This window comes from Topomyia yanbarensis, chromosome 3 (assembly GCF_030247195.1).
Source record: "Topomyia yanbarensis strain Yona2022 chromosome 3, ASM3024719v1, whole genome shotgun sequence".
NCBI classification, from domain to species: domain Eukaryota; kingdom Metazoa; phylum Arthropoda; class Insecta; order Diptera; family Culicidae; genus Topomyia; species Topomyia yanbarensis.
The window spans coordinates 115,584,907-115,604,437 of NC_080672.1; the positions used below are offsets into that span (position 1 = coordinate 115,584,907).

At 38.9% G+C, this 19,531-nt stretch overlaps 1 protein-coding gene across 2 annotated transcripts in view; it reads right to left on the reverse strand.

Moving 5' to 3' along the window:
• Positions 1-1,928: 1,928 nt before the first annotated feature.
• LOC131688471 (putative transcription factor SOX-15) overlaps positions 1,929-19,531 on the reverse strand; it is a 259,207-nt gene continuing 241,604 nt past the window's right edge. The window contains exons 3-5 of one of the 2 annotated variants that reach the window (XM_058972749.1): positions 17,070-18,584; positions 16,804-17,004; positions 1,929-3,344 (exon numbers count right to left, since the gene is read on the reverse strand). In XM_058972749.1, coding sequence (XP_058828732.1) covers positions 16,844-17,004; positions 17,070-18,584 — 1,676 coding nt within the window. In that variant the 3' untranslated portion in view covers positions 1,929-3,344; positions 16,804-16,843. Of the gene's footprint in view, positions 3,345-16,803; positions 18,585-19,531 lie in introns of both variants that reach the window. The other variant, XM_058972748.1, reaches the window with a different exon arrangement.

Here is a 19,531-nt window from a genome sequence, read left to right on the forward strand (position 1 = left end):
TTGCGCATTAAGATTGTGCTACTTACAGACGAGCTGAATTCGAAGCACACAAAATCAACACTTAATTTAAATTAGGTTTTGTGCCCTTAATGCGCAAATTGGTTTAATCCAATTTAAAAAAAAATTTATAAAAAATATGTATATGACACTTTTAACGAAAATCGCGCACGATCAGACATGTTCAATATCGCGACAATCGTTACCTTAACCTTAGAAACTGGTCTCCAAGACCCTAATACGCCGGAGATGCGCATTCAACGTATAATGATTGGACATGGGCCGAAATATCACCTGACTGAAGTCGCAACCTTCATCCATCCCCTTGAACCCCTTGTTGATACCTTCAAGATTCCTAAACTTCCATTGTTCCGCGAAATTTACCAGCTTTCGAGCGTCCTCTAACAAGAAATCCTGAAAAACTCGTTGAAGCTACGCAATCTTTCATAAATATCACCTTCTAATGTCTAAGTGTCCTTCTCATTACCCGGAATGGAGCAATGCGAAAGAACTCAAACTATGGAAATTTGGTATGATTTTCAGATAAACATAGCTGTAATCATCTGACGAACGTTACGGAAGTATACGCACTACAATGCTTAGCGCGGGCATCATTGCTGTCAGATAAATTTGTGTGTTTAAAGAACAATCATTACGTTTATATGCAGTATTATCATGTCAACGCGAAACGTCTGGAAATGATTCTTGGTTACGTGTACTCCGATCAAAGGTTGAATCGTATTCACAACGTAGAGCCTAACCACCAGAAGAAATATTTTTATTTCTCGTCGACGAGTCTGGGCCAATAACCGCATGTGTAGGACTCCTACTCTGCAGAAGGTAAAGAATTCTTCACATTTCCTTTCGATCATGCCCATATGAGCCTGCCTAGTTCTAGTTTTCCGTTCTAAGTTTATAACTGATTCGCTCTAGAATACCTATCCGTCTTTCAATTTCATTGCATTCGTTTCTATTAGTCTCAAATTTGCCGAAAATAGCCAACAAAATCGATACAGCACAAATAATAAATGCAATCCATTGACGTCATCCAGGTATGAAATTGGGAAAGAGCAAATGATATGAAAAAAACTAAAACCGCGGAAGGAAATATTAAAAAATATTTATTCAGCAGCTGTGTCTGGCTTTGTACTTGCGAATGACTTCTTAGTATCCTCGTCGTCACCAGAATGTGGAATTGAAGTTGTACATTCCGACTCACGTGCTTGCTTTGCTGTGCAACGATCACGTTTGCGCTTCTGAGCTTTTTTTTGGATTAATTTTCCTTTTTTTCGATCAAGTTCTTTTGATTATCTACTTCAACAACACCTTATATTGTTACATTGTTAGCTCACATGAAATATCTGACGCGCTTTCATTGATGACGAGTACTTTCCTTTCATACAAGCACGTAATGTTTCGAAAGGAACCTTGAATTGTTTAGAAGCTGATCGAATACTGGCGCCAACTTGAACATATGCTATTGCGTTCTTTATGTCCTCTTCACTTCGTTTTGGCAAAATTATGTACAATTTTCCTGTCAAAATAATTCAAATTTACATTACAGTAGTGACCTATCGTGACCCCAAGCGTACGTTTCATGTTGATGTAAACAAATAATGAATGTGTATTACCAATATATAAATCCAGAACTTCCGGAATTGCAAAAAAAAATTTATTCTCCGCGGTTTCGTTTTTTGTGTTTTTTCCAGTACTTACCTAAAAACGATGGCAACTTACCCAAACATTCCAAGCTATCGCATTTTAAACGATTTATGATTCAACTGTTAGATTTTGAATACCATTGTAGTTTACATGAAGTTGTTTTCTGGCCTTGTTTCTTAAAACTTACCGCGACTAATTTCATCTGTTACAGTATGGTTTTCTTTCTTTCAGGAATAGTAAACATACATCGTTTAATATTTCATCAACTATATTTCAGATTTCAGTTTGAACATTTCAAATATTCATCCGTATCTTATTTTTAAACTAAGGTGTCTCACCGAGAGCTCGATTATGTTTCACTCAGACTTTAATACTACGGCTGTATGATAACATCCATACTGGAGTGCATCTTCGTGCTCACAGAACCAAACGTAGCTAATTTACTAATAAATTATTTTCCAGCCTATGGATGTGAGTCTACACTGAGCACTAATTACGACTGTTTTCTCCTGTTTGACTTACTAACGCTAATGGGCACGTCTACGGTTTATAGCAATAGAGCAGCACAGCTCAGAAACGTACGAATCATTAGAAGAAATCACGATGATGAGGCATGCAATCCCGTACATATGTTTAGGTAGGTATATAAGAATATTATTTTTTTTTGTATCATCATTAAAAATAACCGAGAACCGAACGCGACCGATTGCAGTCTCTGTTTCATCATCAAAAATTCAGCTGTACAACTGAGCTGCATACAAATGACTTCATTAATCTGTTCCACCATTTCCACACCAAACCCACAATCGTGGATTGGGTGCCCGTCTCGCGGTGATGGTTTCCGTGAGAGCAATCGGGACTAGCGGACGGGGAAACATCTCTAAAGTCAGGAACAGATCGTTTCCTATAAATCTTAGCGCCCGCAATAATTCGCTAAAGTAATTAATTTATGGTTATTTATTAACACTCAATTACAGGTCGTGTCTTTTGCCTTCCGTGTCTTTTATTTCCTTGTTATTGGCTATGTACAAGCGGGTATCCTCAACTAGTGTGTATTCCATTCACTCATTCTGAGAACCGATAAAAATACCAGTCGATTTTGCCGCATCGGAAACCTTTGGTTTTCTTGACGAATTTTTTTTCAATAAATTTTCTTATTCTCTGTGCTTCCTGAACGACGAAAGCGCTAATTGTAAACCTAGAACTAATTCAAACGGATGCTTTATATTTGTTTCTCGTAATTGGCGCACTAATACCGATTCCCACGCGATCTGTTGGTTCTTTGCTAGTTATATTGCTTCTTCGAAACTCACGGTGGGTTGCTGAAAATCTTCCAATTGAAATTTGTTTTGTTTTTTTTTTCGTGTGCGTGTGGAATGAAGATCCTCTTGTTAGGGGTTGGACAAGTGCATAGAAAGTTTACCCAAAACTGGCAAACGTATTGCAATACTAACGAGTGATCATTGTTCTAGAAAAAAGTAAACATTAAATACTGATATGAAGCTGTTTCTTGATCTAAACAAATATTTACAGGTTTCATTTTGTCGTACACTTAAGGTATTAACATGAAGAAATGATGCTAGAGCTAAATATTTACAAACTACGGGTATTTATTTTATTGTTCACAGATGTCCAGTTATTGCATTCCTTTGAACTGCGTTTGGGCATTTCTTCTGAATATTGTTCTGGATAAAGGGGATTGAGTATTGTGATGATGGAATTTAATGCGATTATTTCAAAGTGTTCAGATTGAACCTTACTTGCAGCACTAGATGGGATGTTTTGTAATACAGAGTACTTGGGTGGTGTATTTTAAAGATGACAGAGTAGGATGATGGTTAAGAAACCACTTCAATTCTGTTGATAGTGAAAGTATTCTAGCAACACTGCTATTTTAACTGTTTTATTACATGTCTACACTAAAAATGATCGAAAGTGGCCATAATCTTCGAAAGTGGATAAACATGCAAAATAGAATTACAAGGATTACGATTCCTATTCGTATCAAGAAAGTCTGCTTCAAATTGAAGTAAATCGGACAAGTCTAGCTACCGGACCAACGTGTTTGTAGTTTGGTTTGTATGGGATTTTTCAACAATTTACATGAAGAAAATCCACAGCTCACCGCTAGGTGGCACTGTATGCATCAGTGTATCAGTGCAAGTGAAAATAAGAAAGATAATTTTATTACCTACAACTTTGTCAAAGACAGCAAATAGTTCCCATGGAATGACCATCAATTCGGCATACGGCATTCGAAAGATACAGTATCCAAGTATCTTCTCAGTGAATTTCAAAATGAACCATCGAGAGAAGTGGCGATTTGAAGTTTTAAGACACGTTTCATAAGGCTACTATAATACACCCATAGGTTTGGTAGAAATATTTGTCAACTTACTTATTAGTTGGCATTCCTAACATGCAGTATTCAAGTATATACCCTGCAAATTTGAAAATATTTCAAGCGTGAATCCATGTTTGTCCATTGAATATTTAAAGTGTTTATACGTGTTGCGGTTTTAAACAAAAACCTTGCAATTTATTTACCTGAATATAGTGTGTAAAAGGTGTTATTTATATGCAACACCTATAAAAATTTGAAAATAGGGTTGTCTATTTAACTTATAGCTAAACGTGTAAATTTAAAAAAATGAGTAAAAGTTCGAATGTTTGCTTCAAACGGCCATATCTCAATCACTTGTTGACTGATTCTAATTATGTTTTCATTACTGAACAGGTAAACTTTTTATCAACAATTTTCCTTAAGAAGATTAAAAATGACAGCCTGTCCATTTTTATACACTAGTTGATTGCAATTGCTGTATATTACGAATTATGGATAAATGAAGTGTTAAAACTAACGCAGTTCGCTGGTTGGACAATTTTTAAAAGCGGACGCTTTTTAGTTGGACCTCCACTAGTTGGTTTATTGTCGCACTAAAAAGCATCTCAATGTCAAATTCTCATGATAAATTCATTTCAACAATAAAACTGAAAATATTTAGAGATGTATACAGATGAATTTTTACTGATAACATCCCCTTTGACCAGTTTTTGACATCTGTCAACCCAACCAGCAACTGTACAACATTTTCAACAAAAACTGTACCATAACATAAACTGATCTGAATCTGCAAGTACTTTAATTTTTTTGAATGTATGTATTATATATATGATTTTATTTTTCCGTGATTTGTAGTTTGCGTTCGTTGCAATCAACTAAAAAGATATTCAATAATAAATAATGATAATACATGTAGTTGAGATTTATGTCGTCTATTGTTTGAGGTAGACAACTCTATTTTACATTTTTCGTAATGAAAATTGTTGACTGAGCGTCTACCTGTTCAGTAATAAAAACTATTTAGAATCGATCAACAAACCACTTAGATATGGCCTTTTGAAGTAAACATTCCAACTTTTACTTATTTTCTTTTAATTTAAACGTGTAACAATATCATCAGATAGACAACTCTATTTTCATATTCTTATAAATGTTACATATAAAAACACCTTTTGCACATTATATTTAGGTAAATAAATAGAAAGGTTTTTGTTTAAAATCGCAACACTCGAAATAGTCAAACAGGTAGAAAACTCACCGAAGACCGCATAGAAATTCAAATCGTTATAACTTTCATCAATGAAATATTGTCAAATTTGCAGGGAATATACTTCAATACTATATCTTAGGAAAATACCAAATAAGTTGACAAATATTTATTTGTTTACATAGATCAGAGAAACCTGTGGATGTAAAGGGCGAACACGAAATTATTGCGACACCGAAAATGTCATGCCAATTTTCTTATAATGTTTAAAATCAAACCTAAATTTTAGGATAGTTTTATACATATATTTACTTCAAAAATGAAAAGAAAAGTTAATCGATGGAGCCTTGAGTGTAAAATTGAACGCATTTTCGCTTGATGCCCTCCATCAAAGTCTTTACAATGTCATCCGGTACCAGTTTCTCAGTTTTTTTTCATTTTCTTAACATGTCCTTCTCGTCTTTGACTGTCTTCTTGCTCTTCCGAAGTTCCCGCTTCATCATTGCCCAGTACTGCTCCACCGGGCGCAGCTCCGGACAGTTTAGCGGATTCATGTCCTTTGGAACAAAACGGACAGAATTGGCCTCATACCACTCCAGGACACTTTTAGAATAGTGGCATGATGACAAATCTGGCCAAAATATCAGAGCTTCGTCGTGCTGCTGCAAGAACGGCAAAAGGCGTTTCTCGAGGCACTCAGATTTGTAGATCTCGCCATTTACTGTGCCCTTTGTCACGAAAGGCTCACTCTTCAGTCCGCAAGAGCAGATGGCCTGCCAAATAAGATCTTTGGATGCGAACTACGACATTTTCTTCTTCTTAAATTTGTCGTCCACATAGAACTTGCTCTTGCCGGTGAAACACTCCAACCCACCCTCCCCCTAAGCCTTCTGCTGAAAATTGTAAACCCGATTAGAATTAAAATTTACCCAGAGTCGTCAACGGGACCATGGATTATTTTTGTTAGGCGTAAAGTAAAGGCGCTAAATATCATTCAAATTTCGAAAGATTTGACTTCGCGATTCTCGGATGTAAAAGAGATCGTCAAAGTTAATAAAGATAAAATACGCATTGTCGTTGGTAGTCTCAAACAAACCAATGCAATTGATTCTTGCGAGCTCTTTACGCGTGAATATAGAGCGTATATTCCTTCAAAGGAAATTGAAATTGATGGGGTCATCACAGAATCGAGTTTGACTGTTGATGACTTAATTAAGCATGGGGTTGGTCGTTTCAAAGACACCATACTTAAAGACGATAACGTAAAGACGTTATCGACTGTCTGACTCGTTTCGAGTGACTTTCGCTGGGTCTGCGCTGCCCAACTATGTCATTATCGATAAGATTTGTCTCCCTGTTCGCCTTTTTATCCCTCGTGTAATGAATTGCCTTAATTGTAAACAGCTTGGCCACTCAGCCACTTACTGTTCCAATAAGGCACGGTGTGGCAAATGTGGGGGTTCTCATCAAGAGGATACATGCAATGAAAATTCAGAAAAATGTTTAATGTGCGGAGAAAACTCGCATGAGCTCCCTGCATGCCCTTTTATAAATTGCGCGAGGATAAAATTAAACGATCCTTGAAGGAGAGGTCTAAGCGCTCCTATGCAGAAATGTTGAAAAATGCTACCCCTAAACCCATCTTCTTATAAAACACTTACACATCTCTATTTTCGGAACAGTCTGACTCTGACGGAGCGTGCGAAGGTACATCATTTGTTTTACCCGGAAATTCCAGAAAAAGAAAACAGTCTTCTTGTCCCAAGCTACCAAGAAAGGGCCTTAAAATTTCTCCACCAATAGATAAACTGCGCCCAAAACCGATTCAAAACCGAAATCAATTCCGCCCGGTTTTGGGAACGTACAATCCAAACAGAACGCCATTACTGGAAACAATAAAATTTCGACTTCCTCTGAGCCTCAGCCGGGGGTAGGATTATTGAAATTTTCTGAAATTGTTGATTGGATTTTTAAAGCATTCAATATTTCTGAACCACTAAAGAGTATGCTTTCAGCTTTCCTCCCAACAATTAGAACATTTTTAGAGCAGCTGATTGCTCAATGGCCCATCCTTGCAGCAATTATATCTTTCAATGGTTAATTCAACTCCTAAGGTGAAAGACTCCATCACTGTTTTACAGTGGAATTGCAGAAGTATCATACCAAAAATTGATTCCTTAAAAATTTTACTGCATAATTTAAAATGCGATGCTTTTGCTCTATGTGAAACATGGCTTACCTCAAATATTAATTTCAACTTAAATGATTTCAACATTATTCGCCTAGCGGTCTAGGCACCCAGTATGGAGGAGTGCTTCTAGGAATTAAAAAGTGCTATTCTTTCTATAGAATTACCATCCCCATGATTGCTGGCATTGAGGCTGTAGCAGTCCAAACGAATATTAAAGGCAAAGACATGTCTATCGCTTCTATATACTAATATACCTCCCAAAGTTCAAATTGGACAACGTCAAATTTTTGAGGTAGTGGAATCCATGGCTGCTCCGCGTCTGATACTGGGAGACTTCAATTCGCACGGAGTATTGTGGGGTTCCCTCTACAATGATAATCGATCCTCTTTGATATACAATGTTTGTGACGAATTTAATATGACAGTTTTAAATACTGGCGAAACAACACGCATCCCCAGACCTCCTGCACGTCCAAGTGCATTAGATCTATCTCTGTGCTCGACATCACTTCGGTTAGATTGCACGTGGAAGGTTGTACCTGATCCTCACGGTAGCGATCATTTGCCAATCGTTGTTTCAATTAACAGTGAGTTAGGCCTTACGAATTCATTCAATGTTCCTTATGACTTAACACGAAATATTGATTGGAAAACATACGAAACATTAATTTCCACTTCTCTTGCTTCGACAGAAGAGCTACCCCCTACCGAAGAATATGAATTCCTAGCGGGTTTAATTATTGAAGCAGCAGAACAAACCCAAACGAAATGCAATCCTGGAATGACAATAAATAGACGGCCCCCTAATCCTTGGTGGGACAAAGAGTGCTCTGATGCATATGAAGCTAAAAAAGTTGCCTACAAAGAAATTATGAAACAGAAAGGGGGTATACGTGAGAACTTTGAAAATTATTTCATTTTGCAAAACAAATTTGACAGTATACGTCGTGCCAAAAAGTATAGTTATTGGAGACGCTTCGTTGATGGCTTGTGAAGAGAAACATCAATGAGTACTCTTTGGAACACAGCCAGAAGAATGAGGAATCGAAACGTGACTAATGAAAGCGAATATTTTTCGAATCGTTGGATATTTAATTTTGCCAAGAAAATTTGTCCAGATTCTGCTCCTGTGCAGAAAATCATTCGTGATGCTCCCACAAGTAACGATTTCATAGATTCGGCTTTGACAATTATGGAATTTTCAATTGCACTCCTCTCATGCAACAATAATGCTCCGGGACTAGACAGAATTAATTTAAACTTGGTGAAGAATCTGCCTGACCTAGCAAAAAGACGCTTGTTGAATTTATTCAACAAGTTTTTTGAGCAAAATATTGTCCCGCGTGACTGGAGACAAGTGAGAGTTATCGCCATTCCAAAACCGGGAAAACCAGCCTCCGATCATAGCTCGTATCGACCGATTGCAATGCTATCCTGCATCAGGAAATTGTTGGAAAAAATTATCCTACGACGTCTCGACAATTGGATTGAGGCGAACGGCTTGCTCTCAGATACCCAGTTTGGTTTTCGGAGAGGAAAGGGAACGAATGATTACCTGGCGCTACTTTCGTCAGAAATCCAACTCGCTTACGCAAAAAAAAGAACAAATGGCTTCTGTGTTCTTAGACATAAAAGGAGCATTCGACTCAGTCTCCATTGATGTTCTATCGGAGAAGCTACATCAATGTGGTCTTTCACCGATATTAAATAATTATTTATACAATTTATTGTCAGAAAAGCACATGCATTTTTCATATGGCGATTTGGCGACACTCAGAATAAGTTACATGGGCCTCCCACAAGGCTCTTGTCTAAGCCCCCTTCTCTATAATTTTTACGTGAATGACATTGATAATTGTATTGTCAGCCCATGCTCTCTAAGACAACTTGCAGATGATGGGGTGGTTTCTGCCACAGGACCTAAAGCTATAAATTTACAACAACCATTGCAAGATAGCTTGGATAATTTATCAATTTGGGCTTTAAAGCTGGACATCGATTTCTCTACGGAGAAAACAGAGTTGGTCGTTTTCTCAAGCAAGCGTGATCCAGCTCAGCTTCAGCTTCAATTGGTTGGTAGAACGATAGCCCAAGTCCTGACTTTTAAATACCTTGGAATTTGGTTCGATTCTAAAGGCACATGGGGAGGCCACATTAGGTATCTAATAACGAAATGCCAACAAAGGATAAATTTTCTGCGAACAATAACTGGATCATGGTGGGGTTCTCACCCAAGTGACATGATAATATTGTATCAAACAACAATACTTTCAGTAATGGAATATGGGTGCTTCTGTTTCCGTTCAGCTGCAAACACTCACATTATTAAATTGGAACGAATACAGTATCGTTGTTTACGAATCGCCTTAGGTTGCATGCAGTCGACCCATACTATGAGTCTTGAAGTACTAGCGGGAGTTTTTCCTTTAAAAGACCGATTCTGGAATCTCTCCTCTCGTTTACTTATTCGATGTGAGGTTATGAACCCACTTATAATTGAAAATTTTGAAAGACTTGTCGAGCTTCAACCACAAACCAGATTCATGACAGTGTATTTCAATCATATGTCACAAGAAATAACGCCTGCTAGTTATGTTCTCACATACGTCAATATACTAGATACTCCTGAATCCACTTTATTCTTCGACACGTCCATGCAAGCAGAGATTCGTGGAATTCCGGACGCTCGCGGGATACTATAGTTTGCAAATAATTAATACTTTACCCCCGAACCATTACTTTATCCTCACTGATAGTCTCAGCACAATTGCAGCTCTACGCTCAAAGAGGATTGATAATCACGATCCATTCTTTTTGGGGAAGATACGAGAATCTCTGAGTAACCTAACAAGAAAATGTTATAAATTTACCCTAGTGTGGCTCCCCGCCCATTGCTCTATTGCGGGCAATGAGAAAGCTGATAATTTAGCCAAGATTGGTGCACTAGATGGTGAAATATATGAAAGACCCATCGCTTACAATGAATTTTATAGCGACAGAGGACACTTGCTAGTTGGCAAACATCTTGGGACAATGGAGATATGGGACGATGGCTACACTCAATTATCCCTAAAGTATCAACGAAGGCATGGTTCAAAGGATTGGATGTAAGTCGAGACTTCATCCGTGTGATGTCTAGGCTCATGTCCAATCATTATACTTTAGATGCGCATCTCCGTCGTATTGGGCTCGCTGAGGGTAATCATTGTGCTTGTGGAGAGGGTTACCATGACATTGAGCATGTTGTTTGGTCCTGCACTGAATATCGTGATGCCAGATCACAATTAGTAGATTCTTTACAAGTCCGAGAAAGACCAATCCATGTTCCTGTTAGAGACATCCTGGCGTATCGCGATCCTCTATACATGGAACTTATCTATCATTTTCTAAAAACAGCGTCTGTCGAAATTTAATTAAATTCATCTCCTCATACTCTCATCCGAGGCTAATCATTCACCAATTAAAGTGTCCTAGAATATTCAGTTTTTAAATTTAGACAATAACAGAAAAAAAGTAAATAAATACACCTGAAAATACTAGATCATTATGAAATACAACAATGTAAGGAAAAAAGCAAACAATAAAGTGATTTCAGTGTTAGTTTTAGACAAATTACTAGTATAGTTAAAATTAGTCTTAAGGAATTTTGTAACGTGCTATGTAAAAAAAGGAGCTGGCGTAAAAAGCTTTTGCAAATGCCGTGTCAAATAAACGTATGGAAAAAAAAAATTCCCCGGCCCTGATAACATTCTTCCAATATTTCTACAAAAATCGGCAGACATAATTCTTCCGGATCTACTAAACATCCTGAGATCCAGTCTTATGCTTGGGCACACACCTATAAGCTGGAAAGAAGTTAGGGTAATATTTATTCCAAAAACGGGTAAAAAAGACCTAACACTACCCAAGGCCTTTAGACCTATTAGTTTGACATCTACACTTCTAAAACTGAAGGAAAAACTGATGGACCACTATATTCGAACGGAGCACTTATCGAAAGCTCCGTTAAACAAGTACCAGTTTGCATATCAAAAGGGCAAATCTACGGAAACAGCCCTACATACCTTAGTGACACTTATTGAGAAAACCCTCGATTTCACGGTAATAGCAATTTGTGCTTTTCTTGACATCGAGGGTGCTTTTGATAATACGTCCCACATATCAATTTACAAGGCCCTGGCAAAAAGAGGAGTGGATAAACCGATAGAGGACTGGGTTCTTGCAATGCTCAAGAGTCGAGAGATCACAGCAACGTTGGAAGACACGAAAGCAACTATAACAGCCAATAGAGGTTGTCCCCAGGGAGGTGTGCTATCACCCCTGCTCTGGTGACTAGTGGTGGACGATCTTCTCAATGATCTGACCGAAATGGGTTTCGAGATTGTTGGATATGCAGATGACATTGTCCTAATTGTGAGAGGAAAACATGAATCTGTACTAAGCGATTGGATTGAACTAGCCCTAAACTTCATCATGATATGGTGTTTCAAAGAGGGACTCAACGTGAACCCTGCAAAAACGGTCTACAATTGGAAAAAACTGAAGTTGGTTCCCCCAACTCCCAGTGGAACTACAATCAACTACGCAGAAGAAGCGAAACACCTAAGTGTTATTCTAGACAATAAACTGAATTGGAACTCGCACCTGACATACGCCCTAAATAAAGAAACAACAGCACTGCAGGCGTGCAGTAAACTCTTCGGGAAAACTTGGGGTCTCAAACCGAGGTTGGCTTACTGGTCCTACACGACCATCGCCAGACCACGATTAACTTATTCCTCCATTGTGTGGTGGCCCAAAGTTAAGCAAAAGACCGCCCAAGCTAAACTAACTAAAGTTCAGAGGCTAGCCTGCCTCTCTATCACAGGCGCTATCAACACTCACTACAGCTATGGAAGCCATGCTTCATCTACCTTAATTGCACAAACATGTTATGAGGGAGGCGAGACTTGGCTCTCTGAGAGTGCTAAAGGGTAAACCACTATTTGATGGGGATTTAAATGGTCACCTGAGTATAATAAAGGAACTCAAACTAAACCCTGTCTTGACAACAGTTCAAAATAAAATGGAGGCCAAACCGAACTTCGATATCTCATATGAGGTCCACATAGTGGATCGTCAGATGTGGGATGTAGGGGGTCCTATACTACCTCAAGGTACAATATCATTCTTTACGGATGGTTCTAAAATGGGTGAGCTGACTGGCTCGGGAGTCTACGGACCAAGAATTAAAGAAGCGATATCAATGGGAAAGTGGCCTACAGTTTTGCAGGCAGAGGTATATGCAATATACACCAGCGCGGAGGTCTGTAGGAAACGAAACTACAGACATGCAAAAATCGCAATCTTCTCGGACAGCCAAGCAGCACTGTTTGCATTAAGGTCGTCGAAATGTGTGTCCAAACTGGTTTGGGAGTGCATCATATCTTTACAACAACTGGCAACTCGGAATAAAGTAATGATATTCTGGGTACCTGGCCACCAAGGAATCGATGGTAAAGAAGTGGCCGATGAATTAGCCAGGCGTGGTTCATCAAACATGTTTGTTGGACCAGAACCATTTCTAGGTATATCTACCTGTGCCATTAAACTAGAACTTTCGGCTTGGGCAAGAGACCAACTACTAAACGACTGGCGTAACATAGAAGGCGCTCGACAAGCTAAGAAATTCATACATCCAGACACAACGAGAGCCAAAAAACTAATGGATCTAAAACGTGAAGACTTACGTATAATCACAGGTTTATTTACTGGACATTGTCCTGCTAAGTATCATCTGAAAAAAATTGGCAAAAGTCAAGATAGCATTTGTCGATTTTGTAACTACGATCCCGAGAGCTCGGAACATATTCTCTGCCAGTGTGCAGTACTATTTTTTCGAAGGGAGATATGGCATACCTGTCCCAAACGGATCCTCAGTAGGGTGTCCCAAAATGACATCATGTTAAAAAAGTCATCGGGCTCACTTCTTAAATGAAAGGTTAGGGTATTAGGAGACTTTCTTCTTCGGAGTGAATTTTCTAAAATGCTCCCTACTGGTGGCGAATTTTGATTTTTTGAAAAATGGGCCGATTTTGGGTAAAATTTCAAATGCGTGCCTCTTGAAGTGCTCCTGAACGACCTTAGATTTTTCTTCAGCATTTTTTTATTTTCTGAATGTCTTAATGGAGAAGTTTTGTTAGTTAGTTTGTACAAATTTTGAATTATAAGCCATTAAAACTTAGAAAAAAGTGAAATTTTTGTTGTTTTTCAGTAGTTTTTCTTCAAAACTGGGTATCTACAAAATTTTAAAAGTAAATAAAACACTTTATACAGTTGAGCCGAATACAGGGGCGTAATTTTGCTGAAGAAAGTGTATAGCTACGGCCAATAAGGTATGAGTTATTGAAGTTTTTGTTAAATAACCTTTTGACATTTTACGATATTCATCAAAAATAACTCTGTTCTACAAAATAAAACAACTGAAGTGTGCTTAATCCGCATATTTTTTTCGGAAAATAGAAGGAAAATTATGAAAAATGGCGTTTTTCGCTTGTTTCTAGTACATTAGAATCGGTTTTTATGAGCATATGACGATTTTTTTTAAAATTATTTTGTATACTAATTGCAACCTAGCTGGTTTGAAAATCACTAAAATTAAACAAATATCTCGAGTTAAAGGCACGTTATGACGTATATCTTAAGGCTGAATTGATTCGCGTATTCACATTTTATATATAAGGTCTTATTTCCATGTTAGGAACTTTAAAGTGGAGAAAAATGCAGAAGAGTGAGATGAGTGTTGAAAAACTGATATTTACTGTCACAGATCACATAATTCCGAAATAGTCGAATTTGGGGCAAATATCCTCGAAAAAGTTCTACAACAGAATACAGCGCATCTTCTGACACAATTATTTTGTTGAAGATGCCTCCTAGAAGTAATTATGGAGAATTAACTCTTCAAAAAGTAATTAGAGACTTGGCGTCATTAGCAAAGTTATCATTTTTATATTTAAGTTACAAAAACAATCATCAGGTGCTCATTAAACCTCGTCCTGGCATACTAAAGACGTACAAAAAACGTCATTTTTCATCATTTCCCTTCTATTTGCCGAAAAAAATGTGTGGTCAAAGCACATTTGAACTGATTTTTTTTTGGAAAAGCATTATTTTTGATGAAATGCTAAAAATGTCAAAAGGTTTTCTAACAAAAACTTAAATAACTCATACCCCAACAAGCCGTAGCTATTCACTTTCTTTAGCAAAATTACGCCCCTGTATTCGGCTCAACTATATAAAGTGTTTTCTATACTTTTAAAATTTTATAGATACCCAGTTTTGAACAAACACCACAAATTTCACTTTTTACTAAGTTTTAATGGCTCTGCCGCTCTTATAATTCAAAAAATCTAAGACAGTTCGGGACTACTTCAACAGGCATAAATTTGAAATTTTATCCAAAATCGGCCCATTTTTCAAAAAATTAAAATTCGCCACTAGTAGGAAGCGTTTTATCAGATTCACTCCGAAGAAGAAAGTCTCCTAATACCCTAACCTTTCATTTAAGAAGTGAGCCCGATGACTTTTTTAACATGATGTCATTTTGGGACACCCTAATCCTCAGCTACTTTAATAATGTACTAGCCGGTTGGGATGACACATGTGGACAAACAAACAACTCGCTTCCAACTACATTGGATTCGGGCAATTTGTAACATGTAGAGCAAACAGGGGCAGCCACAAAAGATAACCTGAATAGTAGTCGCAGTGGCAAAGTTTCCTTACAAAAAAACTTAAAATTATTTTTAGAAATATTTATTTTTACTAAAAAATATAACTGACTTTTCAACAAAAGAAGCTATAGGTTAAATATATTTAGACAAAACTGTTCTCCTTCAAAATCTCTCCAAGTGTTTTTAAAGTCATCTCAACAAAAAACAAAAGGTGCAAAAGTTATATGTATAAATAAAACCATTATTTAAGAAACACAATTTTTTGCAAATTCATTGTTAAATGATAAGTACGATACATAGGACTCTAGTGTCTTTGACAAGGTTTTTTAAAAATTTAATTTTTCGGTTTGGTAAAATTAGAACCACCCTTATTGTTGTTTAAACAACCAGAAGGGGATCCACGAAAATTTTTCCGGAGACCAATAGGCCTAATTTTTCTCAGTTTTAGTAGGCACCTAAAATTTCTGATAAATTTGCATTCTGGATCACTGTACAACGGAGCCAGGTTCAAAATAATCCAGTGAAACTGTAGTTAGCTGTCTTTGGGAAATTATTTTATATAACTTGTGATCACGCTGCGATATACGAATAAACTAATGGCCATTGGAGTGGTACATCATATGGCTTCTCCCAGCACAATACTTTTTAAATTCCTTTTGTGGTCCAAAATGTCTGTGCCAATTTTGCGGACGATTGGTTGCTCCCAGGCTTTGCACGCAGTCTTTAAAAAACGTTTTTTTGTATCTCTACTCATTCAGATTTGCTACTTTACTTTAATTGGAAGTCATTTACCCAGAATGTGGTTAAGATATTTTTAGTATCAAGACGCATTACGTATATCCGAAATATAAAACGTATGTGCCACTAGGTTCATAACTCTTCGTACCTACAAACCCCTCCGAAAATATTTTGGATTGATAATTCCAATCCAAAACACACACAAGCATAAAAATAAATTTATTCATCTCAACGAAAGTTCACAAGCAGCACACACACGTCGCATGCTGCAGTGTTCAACTTAGTCCGACATAACACTACCCACCCACCCAAGTGGTATTGGTGCCCAAAAAATTTATACATGGCTTAACTGTGTGTGGGATAATGCCACCACTGCCGCTCATAATATCGTCCGGATGCCATAGTTATGATGTTGCTCGCTTATCATACGAGCAACTAATGATTGAAACGACCACGCGGCACCTCTATTTATAATTTCACCGTATTTCATTCAGTCACTTAGGTACTCCCTATTGACGGCTCTGTCCAGAATAGACAAACTCATATACGACCTTTTCAACCCTTTGTTTGAGCTTTAAAGAAATTAAACAGTCCGCCATTTTGTTTTTTTTTCTCGGTGGAAATATTTCATTGCAGTACCGACCATAGCCAATTCAATACTGAATATGAAACTGTTCTGCTTTTTACTTTCAGATGAGTCGTTTGCAAGAAAATATTGCACTCACCAAACAAATCGGACGAGTTTACTTTTATCACAAAAAAGTTAATATTTTTGAAATGGATTTAAAAAAACACACTTATGAAGGAACCTGGCCTTATCGGCCAAAAGGTTCCATTTACAAATTCCCCACCCACCTCCAGCGTCAACCCTCCCTCCTTATGTCCAAAACATCACCACTATGCGCTGTACTCCTCCCACTTCCTAGTTGCTGTAGCAAGTTTTCCTTACCCCGGCCAGTATGTTGCTGAATTCGTCGTCTTTCAACTGCTCACTGGTGACGTAGGTCATACCATGTGCGCTCGGTCCATGGGGATGAAGCGCCTGGGAGTGCTGCTGCTGCTGATGGTGGAGATGGTGGTGATGTTGCTGTTGCTGATGTTGCTGCTGCTGCTGCTGCTGTTGCTGTTGAGCTGCCGCCAGTTGGGAGTGCTGTAATGGAAGTGCATACAGTGCCACGGGAGTTGTCGGTAGATGACCGGATGCACCAATCATACCATCAGCTTTTCCACTACTGGTCCCAGCGGAACCAGATCCATGATTACTGCCGGCTGGTGATGCTGATCCTACGGGTAGTTGCTGCTGTTGTTGTTGTTGTTGTTGTTGTTGTTGCTGCTGCTGCTGTTGTTGCTGGGCCAGGAGACTCGCGTTCTGCTGATGATAACTGTAGTAATCGGTCTGCGGATGACCGTAGATAGCACCACCGTGATGGTACGATTCATAACTGTTGAAGTTGTGATTGCTGTCAGGATATTTCAGGTATTTGTCCAGTTCTCGAGAGTCCATTTCATCCTGTCCCATCGAGGGTGACTCGTAAGTTATGCCGTAATCTTTGTAGGCATACGAGTACGCTGGCAGACCGGATGAGAGTGAGTTGACGCCGTAATAATTGTTGATTTGGTCGGCTGTTAGCGATGCCTGGTGCGTTGATTGTTGCGTTAGTGGATTAGAGTTACCGCTGCTGCTGAGATGAATACTGCTAACCAATCCGTTGCTGATCTTGTTCAGACTGTTTGAGACATTGCTGCTGATGTTGTTGCTATTGCCGTGATTGTGATTACTACTATTGCTATTGCTGTTTGTACTGAGATGCGACACATGACTGTTGGTGAGAGTGGTACCCAACGTTTGGTGATCCTCCGAAGTGGCCAACGGAGGAAAGTAGGTCCCAGTAACGATGTGACCTTGGTCCAGGATGCTTCGGTTGGTACACATGACATACATTCCGTTGACCATAGCAGTAGTCGTCGTCGATCCACTGCTGGCGCAGAGGTAGTTTCGCTTATCATGAATGCCGTTGCTCAACGATGGATCATAACAGTATCGTTTTTCTGATCCAGAACTCAAATAGGATCCAGCTGAACTGTATTCTCGCTTAATTTCACTGTCATGGTCGTAGTTATTTGGAAACGTGGCGGGCAGTTTTTGTTCACTCTTGATGTGGTTGTAGTTTTCGTATGAAAGTTTCTGTTTGCTCTTCAGATCGTCGTAACTAGCGTGAAGTCCATTGTAGGCTTCTTTTTCCAATTCCAGTGGACTCATTTCCGGCGTGGGAAGTGCCGAAGAGACATCATCAAGCTTTTGGCTAACATCAACAGAGTTACCGGTGTGTTTTCTGCTGTTACCGGAAGCTGATCCCGGTACTACCGTTGGTGGAGCCGGCGATGGAGTTTGCGTTGGACTTGAGTCAGGTGTGTTTAGGACGTTATTTGCTCCAGAGTAGTAATGCGGATTGTAACTGTACGGGCTCATTCGTTGAGACGAATCACCGTCAAAGTTCAGTTCGCTTGGGGAGGAATTACTCACGTTGGTGTTCTGAGTATTGTTTAGTACGGATTGAACACCTGCTCCTCCATTTGAACCCGGACCTCCACCTCTGGTTTTAGCTTGCTTCCGACGGCGTGGTCGATATTTGTAGTTTGGATGTTCGGTCATGTGGATCACTCGAAGTCGTTCGGCTTCCTCGACGTACGGTCGGCGATCCTGTGGCGTCAATGAACGCCATTTCTTCCCTGTGACGGAGAGAGAGAAAGAGAAAAAAAGCCTGGTTAGTCGTTAACGAATCACTGCTACAAAGCTTCAAACGAAGTGTAAATAATCACACAAATACATGATAACGGAAATGATGTATTGCATCATAATAAACTTCTCACATCTTTATTACCACATTGCAACATGGAATTTGCTGCACAAATAAAACAAGCAGACCGTGCCGACATAGAGCGAAGAAAAACTGATTTGAATTTTACATGCATACATTAGTTGAAGTGCGGTTGGTAAGTTCTTTGCAAAATCTATACCGCGCGGTCAGCCAGCAGCGGTACTCCGTGGAACGAATGTGGTTGAGTTTTGCAACAAGTCCTCAGCTATAAGCTACCGCATCAAGCAACTAAGGCACTAGGAACATTTGACGAATTGCAAACGACGAGGAGGCAGCATACCAAAAGTGAGAAATAGAAACCAAATTTGCATGAATATGTTCCACTTCTACCACCAACCAGACAGCCCAGCAGCGCGTTGCAACGGACCAGTAGAACCAAAACAAATTCATTCGACCTAGTTGGATGCAGTGTTGAAATTGTGTGGAAATGAGATTTTCAAGGCAGATTAATTAGCTTAGCTCCTTGGGTCTCTTGATTAGTGCCACAATGTCTGCACTGTCGGGCAGCTGAACGTTCAAATAAGGTACACGCAAGACCTTCATCTTCCGGACGTGAAGTGTAGCGAAAAAAAAAATTTACAGCACCCATTCTACCGCCAAACACCATCACCGCAAATGAGGTCCGAAGACCCGCGAAATCTGGCAATTATTTACTGCCACTTTTATCCGCCTTCGCTTAGCAGTTTTTTATTTTCCTTCTCGTTGCAACGTACACCTCCACCCGAATCGATCGAGAGGTCACGATACCCAGAAGAGACCACACGGCCGCACCGCTCTGCTCATGCCGGTCGATAAGCA